Genomic DNA, 16,109 nt, shown 5'->3' on the forward strand with positions numbered 1-16,109 from the left:
CTGCATATTGCGCTACCCGGCTCACAGTAGATGCCCAACATGCATGAGTCCCTTTCTCGCCTTGGAATGGAGCACCATGTGAGAACAGGTTGCTGGCAGTTCAGCGTGAGGGCAGGTCCAGAGTTAAGGTGGAAGCTGATGAATGTGTGAACCTTGACTACAGGGTAATATAGGCCTATGAACTGTTTGGCTTGAGGAAAGGAGAGAATGTCACCAAAGCAAATTCAGTTGTGCCTTACATTCCTGCTCAGTGCTTAATAAAGACTTGTACTCTGTCTCATTTGGGAGTCACAGCAGGAAAGATTCTTATTCCCATTTTATAGATGAAGAAACTGAGACTTAGATGAGCTACGTGAAATGCTAGTCATGGGGGCAGAGCCTAGACTGAAGCTCTAGTCTTCTGACTTGTAGATCTATGTTCTGGCCAATGCTTCTTAGAACACTGCTGTGAGGAATGGGCTCTGGGTCTCTCTGTCCAGCTTCAACTAGAATAGTTTTGGCTTTACTAGACTCAAATGCTAGGGTGCTATGTAAAATTTCCTGTGATAAAAATTTCTGCTCTAAAAAAAAATAAAACCATTTCACTCTATCATGATATCTTTGCAGCATAATGGATCTCAAACTAAATTATATTGCATTAGCCTGAGACAAGATGCAAATAATCTTTCATTTATCCCATGATTATCTCAGTCTCTGTGGGCTAGAATCTGGGACAGTGTTGTCCCCATTTGTGAATGATGGAATTTGAAGCAAAAGTGGTCCTGTGGTTTGCTCACTATACAGTGTTTGCTGTGGAATAGTAATCGTGTGATTGCCTAATAAGCCTGTTTAATCATCACAAATACAGTCTCAGAGTTTACCTGGTACAGGGGAAAAAAAGTTGACCAAGGATTGATTGTCTTAGCAGTGCTGAATGGATTTTTGTGTAAGTTTATATCTGTGGCTTTGGAAAATAAAAGAAGAAATTTCTCAGGACACTTAGCTCCGGAAAAACATCACTAAAGTGACTGGTGCTTTGTGGAATTCTGTAAATGTCACAGAATCTATTGTGGTGTTGTACTTATGCCCCTGGCCACTGACTCTTAATAAACACTTCTCTAAAGCGCCAAGTTGGAGGTATTAGATGGTCATGAAAAGATGCACTTGTTCTCCCCTGCCCATCTGCCCATGATGCCCACCAAGCCACACTCTGTTTCTCAAGGCATGCTGTGGAATGTGTTTTTCCTCTAACAGGGAACTAAAGGAGAAGATTCAGCCAGAAATCTTAGAGCTGATCAAACAGCAACGCCTGAACCGCCTCGTGGAAGGGACCTGCTTTAGGAAACTCAACGCCCGGCGGAGGCAAGGTATTGTTTCTGGGGACACTCCAAACTTGGATAGGGTAAACAGTGGCCTGCTCCCTGGAGCATCACAGGGGTGTGGTGTTGGTTTAAGGGTAGGCCATGCAGCATTGTACTCAGGACAGGAATAGCAGTCCAGGTCATTTCTGCTTCCTATGCACATCCAGAGAGAATCAAAGTCCACAATTACCAGAAGAGCCACAGAAATGAAGAGCCATTCTTTGCCATTTAGTGCCACAAAACTGCTAGTGGTGGTGTCAACAATAGCTGACGTGTATATGAGCCTACCATGTGCCAGGTGCTTCTGAAACTCTAGTCTTCTGACTTCCAGATCTGTGTTCTGGCCGATACCTGTTACAATGCATTACTTTATCATGCATTTTATCCTCACCATAACCCTAGGAAGTAACTACTAGGATTATGCCCAGTTTACAGATTAGGAAATGGAGGCGCTAAAGGGCTAAGAAACTGGCCCAAAGTCACAGAAGAGCAAGGATTCAAACTCCACAGCTCCAGGACCCTTCCTTTTAATGACTCCCCTTGGTGCAGGAGAGCTGGCACCCACTGTTGGGTTTGATCTTGAAGCTTTCAGCGTGGATGGCCCTTATTGTCAAATCCCCCACACTGCTTCTCTTCTAGGACAGAATTATTTCATATGGGGATATAAGTAAATGAACTAAGATAGGGTAGCATCACTTACATAATTTCTCAAGACAGATTTCTGAATTGTCTCTATAAATTCTAACTTCAAAATGTCAAATCCAAATGAATGTCAAAAGACTAGACTCAACAGGTGGGAAACATGTCTAGCTGTTTCTTTCCTGGACAAGTAAAGCACCCTTGACTGTTTTCTTGCTCTCTTGACATGCTGCTGATTGCACAGCTAGAGTCTTCATACCACACACTCCTAGAAGCAAACAGCCAGAACATAAAACTGTAAAGTAAGATTTGGGAAGAGGCAAAGAGATTGAAGAAGAGGCAGGAGCAAGCATAGGCATTAGCAACTATACTAAGAACACCAGTTATGGCCCAGGAGAAACTTTGGCAGATATTTTGAAACCTGCTGAATGCCCTGCTCAGCCACAGAGCTCACCCACTAATGACAAAAATCATTTTGTGTTTGTCAGCTGAACTCATCCCCCGGCCATTTACTTTAACTGCCCTGTGCTGCATATTCAGTAAATTGGAAGTGTTTCTCATGTCACCATTAAACATCACATTGAGGAACTTCCGAAGGCAGAACTTCATGGAGGAAGGAAAATGCAGTTTCTTCACAGAGGATGAGAAGCTCTTAGAGTGAATTTCAGGCTGAGCCTCGGGAGAGGACAATAGGCAGAATAATAAGGGCTGAGTTACAGAGAAAGCCTCCTATTAGTGAGAGCAGTGGAAGAGGGAACTCCTCCCTCCCGTTCAGCCACTGAAGGATGAGTTCATGCCTCCTCTCATCGCATTCCTTGCATCAGGTATCATGTCGGAGTAAATGGTGTTCCAAGAAGACCACAGGGCTCAGTGGCAAGGACATAGCCCCAGAACCGGGCAATGTGGGTGCGGTCTTGCCTCTACAACTGTCCAGCTGTGTGACCTTGGGCAGTTTCCCCATCTGAAATGGGGATAGCAATGCCTGTCTCCTAGGGCTATCGTGAGGAAGAGAGGTGATTATGAATGTGGCAACAATAAACAACAAGAAAAGGGAGCTACTATTGTTCTTTAAGATTGTGTAGGAAAAAAGCAGTGAGCCAGAGTGAGTGGACTTGGTGCTAGGCTTCTCAGTTCTTTAATGAACCATCTAGGTGTCTTTAGAAGGACACATGACCTCTCAAGGCCCCAAGTTCTCATCTGTAAAGTGGGAGGACAGGATTAGGGGATCCAGGATCTCATTTAGTCAGAGAGCCGATTGTATGCCCTGATGTCTTTTTTGCCTTTGGAAAAAATCAATGTTTGGGATATACTGCCCCCATAAAGATGATTTATAAGATTTTTACTTACTTGACATTGGGCAAAGGACACAGAAGTTTGGGGATGGGAAATGGCAAATAGACACCCAATGCTTCTACTGCTGCCCAGCTAGAATCCCTCACAACCTAGCTCCTAGCACCAATTTAACCTTCTAGTCTACTGCGTCATGAGAATTCCCTGACTAGGTTGAAGTGGATGGGTTCTATCAGAATAATCCTGTTTCTAGATGTATTAATTAACAGCGTTTTTGTTGTTGTTGTTGTTGTTGTTTAAAAAATGTTAGTCCCGTATCTGTAAATTTTTCCAATTTTCTAATAATGAACTACCTCCTGAACAAAAAAAAATATTAGCATCTAGATTATAAATTTATGAGTTGAGCTCCCTAGGGAGCATGACCATCTGTGTTTAATACAAAATCATCCTTCCGAGTGCAAAAAGGAAGGCTTTTTGGTATTTGGTAAATGGATTTCAAATCTGGTGACTGGTTCTGTGCTTAAAAATAGGGATTCAAAGCAGACTGTGCTGAAATTGGTTTCCTATCACCCCATCAAAACATTCCATTTAGATTTACACAGATTAATGAGAACATGACATTTTTAATCCCTTCAAAAAATATGCACTTCTACATGAGACCTCAGACTGGGATGGACAACTGCCTGCCAGATGTCATCACAGGTTCAAGAGCAGACACTCCCAGTGCAGGAGCCAGCAGCATACTCCCTTTAAACTTGTCTGACAATGAATAGGATACAGATGAGTGAATTTTTAAGTCGTTAACTTTATAAGGGAAAATATGAAAGAACTTACAGTTCCACAGAACTGGAAAGTGATGGAACAAATAGAGAGTACTCGACTATGCCACGTTTGGCTAGAAGATCCCTGAGTTGATACTTGGCGATCCTTCTGCCTGTCTCATGTGCAACTCTGCTACTGGAAGAGTCAGATGCAGACATTTAGAGATCTGGGTTTCTGGGAATTCTAACCACATTAGAACTGGGAGGTAATATTTCTCAAAAGACACAATCCGCTGGGCTGAAGTCCCTGCTCCCTACTCACTAGCTGGGTAGCCTCGGGCAATCCGCTCAATGTCTTTGTGCTTCTCTTTCTTCTTCTTTCAAATGGGGATGATGTTAGTTCCTCTATCAAATAGCCGTAAGGGGGTAAGTAAAATTATACATCTATAGCACTTTGATGCTGGGCAGATTATCAAACATTCATTGATGATGTTGACTATTAATTTTAGCTCGTAGCGCCTCAGAATATAGGATTTTTTTTTTTTTTTTTTTGGAGACAGAGTCTTGCTCTGTCACCCAGGCTGGAGTGCAATGGCATGATCTCGGCTCACTGCAACATCTGCCTCCTGAGTTCAAGCAATTCTACTGCCTCAGCCTCCCGAGTAGCTGGGATTACAGGTACCCGCCACCATGCCTGGGTAATTTTTTGTATTTTTAGTAGAGACGGGGTTTCACCATGTTGGCCAGGCTGGTCTTGAACTCCTGACCTCAGATGATCCACTTGCCTCACCTCCCAAAGTGCTGGGATTACAAGCGTGAGCCACTGCACCTGGCCAGAATATAGATTTCTAAACACAGGAGGTGGAGTGGCATTGGAGGCCACTAACCTGCATCACTCCACTCTCTCCCCAAGCTTATACTTACTGACCATGAAGTATAAGCCCTGGTCACAGAATCCTTGGCATGGAAATTGCCTGGCTTCTGTGTTCCCTGGACTCCTGCAGGAGAGATTTCAGATGAAACCCCAGAAGTTGTCTGTGTTAGGGACACTGTATGAGTCCATTCTCGCATTGCTATAAAGAAATGCCTAAGACTGGCTAATTTATAAAGAAAAGAGGTTTAATTGGTTCATAGTTCCGCAGGCTGTACAGGAAGCATCACAGCTTCTGCTTCTGGGGAGGCCTCAGGAAACTTCCAATCATGGTAGAAGGCAAGGGGTGAGCAAGGAACTTCACATGGCCACAGCAGGAGGAAGACAGGGAGAGGGGAAGTACCACACACTTAAATAACCGGATCTCAAGAGGACTTTATCACTATACAGTACCAAGGGGAGGATGGTACTAAAACATCCATGAGCACTCCGCCCCCATGATCCAGTCACCTCCCACCAGGATCCACCTCCAACACTGGGGACTACAATTCCACATGAGATTTGGTGAGGACACAGATCCAAATGATACCAGCCACTATTTGCTTCATGAGAATCTGTAGGCTCAAGAACTGCCCCCTACTTCTCTTGTATTTCAGAGATGAAGGTCTTTCAGAATCACTTACATTGAATGGCCTTGGTGAGAGTCCAGGGCTAACATTGGAAATCATTTCAAGAAGTGATAACATGAAACCTCCTGCGGAGGACAGTGTCTGTTTGATTGACTGGCATTCCCTAAGTGCTGACATGACAGGCTTATCTTGGAACTCAGTGTTGGGCAAAATGCATGCCTACCACTCCTGCCAACAAGGCTGGTATATCTTACATTGCTCTGGAGGCCCCGTCAGAAGACCTAGAGCCAAGTGGTGTGTTCGGGCACAGTAACCATATTGCCCTGTTGTGGGGAGCAGGTCATTCCTTTCTCCATCCTTGGTTGAAATTTTATTTTAATATTTTGTTACAAAAAGGCAGGTATAAATAAATACATATTTTCAAATTATGAAAAGCCAGTTCATTTTCAGGAAAAAAAAAAGGCACTTCCCAATAGGTCAGAATAATGCATAATCATTGTTCCCAAAAGATGGAGGGACAGTAGTGTGGACGAGAGGGACTACTATTGACTGGAAGAGCAGGAAAGTACAAATATGTTTTGAGAACCAATTCTGGAAGATGTAGGATCCATACTTTATGTGTATTTTACTCATATAATTATGACCATTATACTTATGAAGAACAGGGATTTCTGAGGTTTTTATAATTAGGCCAAGGCCCCGAAGCTAATAAGAATCAGAACCAGGTGTGTCACCCAGGTATGTGTGACTTCAAGGCATCTGTTAGACCAAATCATCTTGAAAAGTACCTGGGGACTCAGGGGTCATTTGCTGTGAGCAGCTGTGTCCAGGGAGGCAGAATTCAGAATCAAAACACAAATCTGTCCTTTTAAAGAAAGCTCAATGAAGTGAGAAAGATTTGATGCCCTTCGTCGGTATCGATAGTTGTTTCCCTTTTTTGCACCAACAAAAAAAATCTTAGATCTCATCACCCGAAAGATGACATTTCCCTTTAAACACATTGCTGGGTCCCTCTTGTTTTGTGACTTGGAAAGGTTGGACCTTAGGCAGAAAGCTGACCTTGTTCTGAACACACAGAAGACTTGGCACATTTTAGGTTATCCTTGGGAAAATTCAGAATCCTCATGGAAGTGTTCTAAAGACATCTTTTACAAAAACCTGTTCTCCTCCCTAATATGGGACTCTTAGGGCCCCCGGGGTCAGCCCCCAGCTGCTGACAGCGGGCTCTGCACTCAAGACAAAGATGTGTCCTGATTCCACGGCAGTCTTGGGGCTTGGTTCTTGCTGTGCCCTGTGTCTCACTGAACTGGCTGGCATTTCACACCTAGCAGTGGTTGCTACTGTTCACCTTGCTGGGCTCTCCCAGAGACCTGGGGACCAGCCCCAAGCTTATCTTCAGCCTGGATGATGAAAACAGACAGTGGGCTACACTATCTGATAGAACTACCTATGGCTGTTTAAGTTACTTAAAATGAAAGAAAATTTATAATTTGTTTTCTTAGTATTGGATAAAACAGATAATAGAGAATTTCCATCATTGCAGGAAGTTCTGTTGGACGACACTGCAAAAAATTACAGTTGACAGTGGTTATTAGCTCCATAGCAATCTATGTGACATTGGGAATAGCTTTAATCAGCCCTTCTTACCAGGCTCGTGAGCTGTGGAAGCAGCTTTTCCCTCTTATCCTTCACACACACACACACACACACACACACACACACACACACACACACACACACAAGATTGAAACACAAAATTCTCCCCATATTTTGTTTTGGGTTTGGAGACCAAGCCTGGCTATTAACATACTCTCATTAGTCATTGACTGGAAGACCTCCATATTAACTCTTATTTTCACCTAAATGCTAGTAAACAATCTTTGGTAATGTTCTCACTGCTTCCTGCTAATTGCTTTTAGTGATGCAACTCACTCTTTCATCGCCCAGAGGGATAAAGGAACGAGTAACATCATGCTGGGGTTTGAAAGGAAAATACACATTTTTCTTGCCATAAAAGAAACTGCAAATCAAGCTGCTGCTGGTGGCTGACACTGAAACTGTCTCACCCAACATGTCGACGCACTGTGCTGATGCTATCCTTGTAGCGGCTTTCCCTTCAGGACAGAAATACACAACGTCTAAGCCTTCCAAACCTTAGGACTCCCGTTTTACTGTGAGGAAGATACTGGCTGAGTAGCCTCCCATTTGATTATGAGTCAAGACAAGTTTCTCAGCCTTTTCAGCCCCTTTTTCCAATATTTTGCCATCCATCCAAGACTTTCTAATTGGTGAGGAGGAGTGGAACACATCACTTATATCTGTGATGTACCGATCTTTTTGCTTTTTATCATTTTAGTAGTAGACAGAAGAAAAGAAACTTGTATAGGATAAGAGAATAGAGGTAGGAGGAAAACCAGGACAAGATGGTGTCATACAAGTCAAGGGAATTTAAGCTCTGGAAAGGAGGAAAGTCTGTCTGCTGCAGACCCTTTGAGTTTTCTTTAAACAAACATCAACTGCAACTTTGCAAGGAAGATGGCTGTTTTGCCTCTTGAAACTCTGATAAATAGCCACTGTTCTATAATCATTTCCAAATGTAAGAATGTGTTGCACAAGAGATTTCTGCATTCCTCTTTTTCTCCATAGGCTAGCCAGAGTTACTGATTTGTCCCAGTTCCTACTTCCCAGACCTGGGAAACAACATCTTTCTCTCTTAGCTGCCATGAAGAACTGAGGGAGCTACTTTTCCTTGAGCTCGTTGGCCTCATCTTTCATGTCTGCCTTCCATTCTAAAGATGTTTCACTACACCGAGTAGAGTGCTGTGTGCATTGTAGACAGCCACACAGCAAGTATTCATTGGATAAACAAATTTATCCTGAAAGTAGAGCAGCAAAATTTTTGAAATCTTACAAATCAATATATCTTACATGTGAATATTAAGCTGTGCAATTTACTCTACAATAATGTATGTTTGTATTATACTGTGCACCAGTTAAATTTCTTAATTCCTCTCCTCAAAATCAATTGTCATTGATCTTGTTTGATTGTGACACATTGGCTTGGCTTCAAGTCCCACTGCTGACCCCTAGAGTTTACTTACCCCAGCTCGAGAAGTAAGGGATTCCTATAAAGCACAGGCTAAGATTTAACTCACAATAAGCCCAGCATGTCCAAGTACTACTTCTCACTGTCTTCCTTCCCAGCCTCTATCACCCTTTAGTTGCTCACTTAGCCAAACATATCACCTAGATGCAGCAAGGAAAGGAAAACTTTATGGCAGATTTCTCCAGCTGGCTTTCTGACCATCACAGCCACGAAGGGCAGGGGAAAGAACCTGTGCGGAGAGGCAGCTGCCACAGGCCCCCAACAGCACTGTTGACGTTCGGAAAGCCATTGCCTCCTGCTCTGGAATTCACAATTCCTGTTGTGAGTTACAAGTCAAATTCCCAAAGTTGCTGTCCTCATGGAAAACCCATAAGTACACATTTGCCTAATTTAAATGTCTGTGAATTACTCAGAGAATAACTGTTTTCTCCCTTTGAAATGCTCTCCCAGCAAAATGACCCATGTTTGGTATATATATGGCATAATTTTGAAACTTAGCAATTTCAAATGTTTTCCTAGCTGTTAAATGACCTTTTTCCTGCTCAATTTTTTCCACCAGAGTTCAGATTCCTTTAAATCTATGGATTGCTGTATTCTGACTATGCTTCGGAATTCTCAAACCCTATTTAAAGACAAGGAAGATAAGAATCACAGAGACGCTCTCCTTTTGTGGATCAAATTTGGGCATTTTCTTTGTTCATTGTGTGGCTTTTACTTCCATTCTTAAAACTTCTATTTCTATTAAAAGAATCATAATTAAACCATGGGTTTGCAGTGACAGCAATTTTAGAGAGAAAACCACTTTTTTTAAAATATAATGAAGAGCTTTTTAGTCAGAGTGGCTTCAAAACAAATTATATTTCAGGCACAATAATGAGGTAACTTGGCCAAGGCCTCAAAGGGTACCAACCGCACAGTGGCGCAAAGGGGCTTGTAGGTGACAGACACTTCTTGCCTTAGGCATTTTGATCAGGTCCCCTTGGGTCTTCATTTATCAGCTTAGCCAACACCAACTGTGCAACTTTTATGTGTCAGACACTGTGCCAAGAGATTGGGACATTGCAATTATGAAGACAGTGACTGTCAACAGAGAGACTGAGAGTCTTCCACACTGTCAGGGCTGGAGTCCTCTTCTCCTATCAGTATTGTTCACAATACACCCTCAAGGGCAAGTTGCTTACCTAGGGTCTGTAGCAGATAATGGGAAATACTAAGGTGTTAACATTAGGCTCCAATATTGCCAGTCCAAGCCAAACTGGTGGTGCAAAGGAGACTCTAGAACATCTCAGAGGATGGGGAGAGGCCCTTCAGCTGCAGGGATCAAAGGGGGCTTCCTGGAGGAGACAGCTGCACAAGCATTGCTGTCACAGTTCAAGTCCCTAATCTATAAAAAGTGCTCTTTGCCTCTTTCTTCCTGCCTCATAGGCTTACTCAAAATTTCTTCTCACTTTTGAGAGACTGAGGCAGTAAAGTTGAGGAAGTTGTTTAGGAGAATGATTGTGCATGTCCCCATTCTGTAGCTAAATCCCTGAATTATTTAGATGAATTCCTCATGAATCCCACCCACCGTGTGTATCACCAGTTGCCTAACAATTCGTTCATGATTAATGTGTGTGTAGTAGCCTAGGGTAGGGGTTTGTTGTATCAGCTAAAATATGGCCTTGGACACAACTGTCTCAACAGTCTGAAATTCTCAGAGAGGAAAGTGGAAGCAGAAACATTCTGAGAAATCTGTTTTTTTCTACATCTCCCTCCCTCTTTTGTCTGTAAATGAATACGGAGCAGTTCCTATGGTGGTTATCATTAGTGATAAAATACCCTCTGGAAACCACCACCTCTTAAAATCTATTGCTGTTGAGCTTGAAGGGGTCGATGACTTTACTAATGGTTACCAAATGTATAGCAAGCAGGACAGGTGATAAGTAAGTATCAAACTCAAAAGGGAAGTTACTGTGCAGGGCCCTAGAATTCATCCTTCCTCAGGACTTAAAATCAGATGAACTGCTTGTTTCCTCCAGGCAAGAGTATTAAGAAATAACCAGGATCATATTTCTATAAACCAGAATCACTTACCTTGTAAACTTGTGTTTTTTCTCTCAGACAAGTTTTGGTATTGTCGACTTTCACCAAATCACAAAGTCCTGCATTACGGAGACTTAGAAGAGAGTCCTCAGGGAGAAGTGCCTCACGATTCCTTGCAGGACAAACGTAAGTAGCTCTCCTTGGCAGAAGCCTGAGTGTTGGTCCGTTGGTTGTTTCCTAATCACAATATATCATGCAGCGAAACTATCAGCCTAAGTAAGCCCTTTGAACACATCTCATCTAGTTGTAAGTCTTGGCCTGAGCCATCTCATCAAGTGCAAGACCTGGATGGACTTGGGCTTTGGAACTGAACAGGGGAGAATGTAAAATGGATGCAAAGGTATCTTCACTGAAAGACGTAAACTTGGGGTTCAAATGTCCGCTTTTTACATTGTTTATCCAGGTGCTGTGTCAAGGAGCAAAACCAATACAAACCTGACTCTGTCAGTTGTCTTTTTCTGAAAACCCATAATAATTTCTTATTTTCATAATGTATATGCCTGACCCCTACAACATTTATTCTTTACAATTTTGTGTATCCCATAGTTATGACACAGAGTTAATGGCAGGTCCAAATATAGCTAGTTTCCCTCAAAGACACTGAAAATGATGATCAGTTACCTCTACTGTTTGCTAAATATTTCTCTTGTATATTTTTTGACTTTTTCTGTATGTTGTCTGTTTTAACATGCATGCTTTTGAAGAGACAGTAATGTGCAGGATTCTTTTAGCCCCACACGGAACCAGGTGCCAGGTTATTTTGACAGTGTTAGCCATACAAATTAAACAAGTATTGTAGAAACACTGAAATACACAAGGGTGATAAATTAATTTGAGGAGAAATGAGATAAAATGAACGTAGCCTCAGAGGATATCCCAGGTAGAAAAATCCGAGAGGGAGAAAACATTCAGAGCACTTTTAAATAACCTTTAAAAGTCACCTTGACCTTGCAGTATTCAGATAAGCGTGTCCCAGATAGAGTCCTTACCCAGAGTCTCACACCTTCTGTCCTGTCACCCTGGGGCCCATGGAAGTCAAATCTGGATTGCCTTCCTTACAACTCACGGCCATTGAAGGCGAAAATAACCCAGGAGTGGGAAATTTCCTGACACATTCAGACTCTGCGCTGACATCTCAGGCAGACAGCCTGGAACATTCACTCTTCCTCCAGCTTAAAAATGGGACAGTCTGGTCTTTGTAGTGTCATTTAGTTTCAGAAAACAATCTTGTTTTCTTTCATAGGAGAACTTTCTTCCCAGCCCACATTATTGGCTCCCTAAGTCAGGGTTTACAGAAAGAAATCTGAAATCCACTGCTACAGAGAGCCTGGGACACTGTCTATGCCTCCCTGCTTTGGGGCAGGAGTTAGGGGTGTCCTGGGCCTCTACCTGTAAATGAGGATCCTCCCTTTACAGTTCAAGCCTTCCCCACCCCACCTTGGCCAAGCTATAGACCAGTGATTCTCTAAACGTGGTCCCTGGAACATCAACAGCAGTATCACCTCGGAATTTCTTAGCAATGCACATTCTCAGACCCCATCCCCAGCCCAGCTGAATCAGAAACTCAGTGGGTGGGGACCGGCCATCTCTGTTTTAACAGATGTTCCAGGCGGTTCTGACATGCATATTTTGAGAGCTGTGATTCCCCAAACGTGGCTTTCACTAATAATTATAAAAAAAAAAAAAGTTTAAGTAAATTAATAGTATGTTGCTAACTTTTAACTTGGGCCAAAAAAAAAAAGGGTATTAAAAAAATAAAATCTAACTAAAGTTTAATATCACAACCCTTTCATGAAAGAAAGGTCCCTCAATTACCAGAAAATAAAAAGTAAGAAGGACCTAATCTTAGATAAAAGACAGTCCCCTCTGCTAAACTAAATTAGCTCGCTGAAAAACTCACACCGGTGTCCTCATTTTTCTGCATTTGCTATTAACTGGTGAAAATCTCACTGGTGTGAACTCCCCTGTGAACTAGGAACTGACCAGAGCCCAGCGATGTGGAATCACTGCTCTGCAGTGGTTAAACAGAAAGAGTTAGAGGTTATTGTTGGTTGAAACAAACAGCAGCTCCCCAGGAGGTCCGGGCCCCACAGCCCCATTCTTAACCTGTCACAAGGGGAAAAGTGGTCAGGACAGAACAAACACAACCTGACTCCCCATATGGTCCAGTGAATCTGCTCTCCCACTAACAGGACATAGTGTTTAGCCCCGTGTTTACAGGGATGTAATCACTTCTCAACCCAAAGATAGGCACTTGACTGACAGGTTTACCAGGTGTTAGCACAGCACCCCCATGCTAAATGGCCAGCTACCTAGGAAATTGGCAGCCACAGCAACAAAGCCTTGTGTAGGGGCAGTTCCTGGTCTTGCCCACAAGCTGATGTCCCCCAGCTCTGCTAAGACCCTCACCCCCAAGACTCCAGGGTGAAAATAACTAACCTGGAACCAGAGGTGCTGATGCCAGGGAGAGCCGGCTTGCCAGGGTGAGTGCAGGAGAGCAAGGCCACAGCTGCAAATCTCCACACAGCTTTTCACAGTGGCCACTGAGCAAGGCTGGTTCTTGAAGGGGTTGTGATAGCCCCTCCTGACCATGCCTCCAAAACTCTTAGCAACCGTTTTCCTCTGAAATGAAGTTCCAAAGAGCTGCTCCAAAAACAGTTTATCCATTGCATGATGAACTAAGATTGCATACTTGTGCGGATCTATTTATCTGCACAAGTATTTATCCACACCTTGTGGGAGAGTGTGTGTGTGAGAGAGAAAGAGAGAGAGTGTGTGTGTACTAGTAAGATTGTATCCTTCTGCACGTATGTGCTAGAGAAATGGGGATACTCATGTAATGAGTTGAAATGAAGCAATACTGTGCCTGAGACAAAAAAAAAAAACGGCCTAGGAAGCTGAGGTTTCCTGCTGCAGGCCTGCCACCTTGGTTTGCATTTAATTCCAATTCTGCATTCTGCCTAGAGCAAAATAGCCACCTTTTGGAACCCTTAAAAGTCAGAAACCCCATTCCACTGGAAAAATGAGTCGTGCCTTTAATTAATGTTCAGTGTCTTTGCTCTTGCCATGTACCATTGCCCTCTCTTGAGACCAAGGCAGAGATCGTCTTGCGCCCCTTGAGTTAATCAGTGCTGAATAATGAGCTATTGATAAATCAAATAGTAAAATGGAGTTTTCTTAATACAGACAGTGCACATGATTGAGGGTGCCTCTTCGGCTGTCTTCTCCAAAGCTTTAGGAAATCTTTCATTTTGTGTTGCTTTTCTTTGTCAGGAAACTTGGCCTTTGAAAATCGACATCTTCTTACAGCCCCACCTTCCCCATATCCCTCCCAAGCTGACTTACAGGTTGTCATAGCCCCCAACACACACAGGACCCCATTGCTTTGCAGCCATGCCCTGGGTTCCTCACTGCCTCCCTTTGAAAGAATCTAGGCCAGCATTCCTCACTCCCTCATCAGAGGGGGCAGGGAGGAAAGTGCTGGCTCACCCGCCCATGTGGAGATTAAGCCTGCTCCAGTGGATGCGGAGAGCAGCAACACAGGGAGGCACCGTAGGCAATTTGGGTCACCAAAGCACACAGAATAATTCAGGTCCCTCCATCTACAGAATTAACATTATCTGATTATTGATAATGGGAATAATTGCAAATGGCATTTATTGAGTGCTTACTATATACCAGGCCCTATGCTAAGGGCTTTACGTAAATTATTCTCAACAACCTAAAGAGGTAGATAATATTGTCCATATTTTACAGAAAGGAAACTGAGATACAGAAAGATTAAGTAACTTATTCAAAGTCATAAGATTAGTAAATAGTAAAGCAAAGATCTGAATGTAACTGTCTAACTCCATGGCCCAGATTTTCACCCACTACTGTATACTGCCTAGATTAAAAATCAACAGTGATCTCAGCTCCAGCATCAGGATTTAACTCTCAGAGCAACCATATGGGATAGATAATGTTAGAGTTACACATTGCAGACAAGGAAACTGAGGTTCTGAAAACTTAAGCCCAAAGTAGTAGTGGGCTAGTGGATGTAGAATTCAAACCCTGGCACTCTGATTCCAAAGGCACATCTCTCCCCACCATTCCATGTCATGTGGCTGATCTGCTAGGCCAAAGAGACCAGATTCTTCATGCAGCTATCCTGGGATCAGCCTGTACCTCCTCATATTTCTACCCACAGGAGCTTCTACTACGGAGCTGTGCACACAGCAAGAGCTCAAGCCTTCCTAGCTACTTCCTCTGAATGGTTTCTGCCTGAACTTGGATCTCAGTGATGAAAGCTGAAACTGTTTTCATCGTGGGTGGCCACATTTGCTTTTTCAGTAGTAGTTTTGTTTTAAATCACAATTAAACTTCCTTCCACGGGTATTAGCAATCAAAGAGTTTCCTGAACATCTGAAGTGATAACTACATTTAGGGCTGTGCTCAGCATGATTTAGGGGGCTGGCCCCTTACAAAGGGAGAAATCATGGCCTAACAAGGGAACATGGAGTGGAAGAAGAATCACTAAACCCAGCTCTTTTCCCCTACTAGCCTAGCTCTGTGTCATTGCATAATTGATTTCTTCCCTTTAGGGTCAGTCTTCCCATCTGTAAAATAGGAGTGTTGAATTAAGATGGTCTCAACCCAGCTCAAACTATAAAAAGCATAGAAAGAAATGAGGCCATGCCCCAGGGGGTAAATGTGGCGGGAGGGTTCGTTCTTCACTGGTGACCCTGATTCTCACAGATCTGGACCCCCCTTCTTTATAGTGCTTCCATAAAAAAGGCCTCATCAAAATGCTAGCCTGGCTTTGAAGTCATCAAGAGCTCCCTGCGGTCTCCTTAGAGTGTAGATTCCGGAGATATGGGTCTGACCCCTCTGTTTCTGCTCATGAGAATAGAGAGGCCAGCATTTGAGCCTTTCCAATGCCTAATCTTCTGGTGCATCTAGAGACAAACTATGCAAAAAGCAACCTTTAAAAGCTACACTGTATTTTTAGAACTTTTTGTTTTCCTTTTAGTCATAATCCTATGAATGATGTAGCAGCTGGTCTCTAGGACAAGGGACAATGCATGTTAAAAAATATACATGTACTTCCACAAAACCTAGTGAAAAAGTGACTCTTCTCCTTGGAAGCCTTTCTGTTAGAGATTCTGAAGACCACCCCCAGGACAGACTATGGTGTTACTCTTATCACATTCCATACAATGGGTTTTCAAAGCTAAGGGCTAACTTACCAATTGTAGACTGTGGACACTCTCTCTAGTTCATGGACCATGCTGTATATTATAACACAAAAACTTTCTACAAGGCACTTGTGACTCAAACTCTATTTGAATCTTGAGAACGTTTCTTAGAATGAGTTTGTTGACTATATCACATTCCCTTCAATGGTGGTTT

The 16,109-nt window shown here is 43.0% G+C and overlaps 1 protein-coding gene across 7 annotated transcripts in view; it reads left to right on the forward strand.

Moving 5' to 3' along the window:
• The window catches only part of ELMO1 (engulfment and cell motility 1), a 575,941-nt gene that overhangs the window by 541,747 nt on the left and 18,085 nt on the right, over positions 1–16,109 (forward strand). For all 7 annotated transcript variants that reach the window (XM_015133709.3, XM_077995014.1, NM_001257647.1 and 4 more), the window contains 2 exon segments: positions 1,234–1,346; positions 10,737–10,844. In XM_015133709.3, coding sequence (XP_014989195.1) covers positions 1,234–1,346; positions 10,737–10,844 — 221 coding nt within the window.

This window comes from Macaca mulatta, chromosome 3 (genome assembly GCF_049350105.2).
Source record: "Macaca mulatta isolate MMU2019108-1 chromosome 3, T2T-MMU8v2.0, whole genome shotgun sequence".
Lineage (NCBI taxonomy): Eukaryota > Metazoa > Chordata > Mammalia > Primates > Cercopithecidae > Macaca > Macaca mulatta.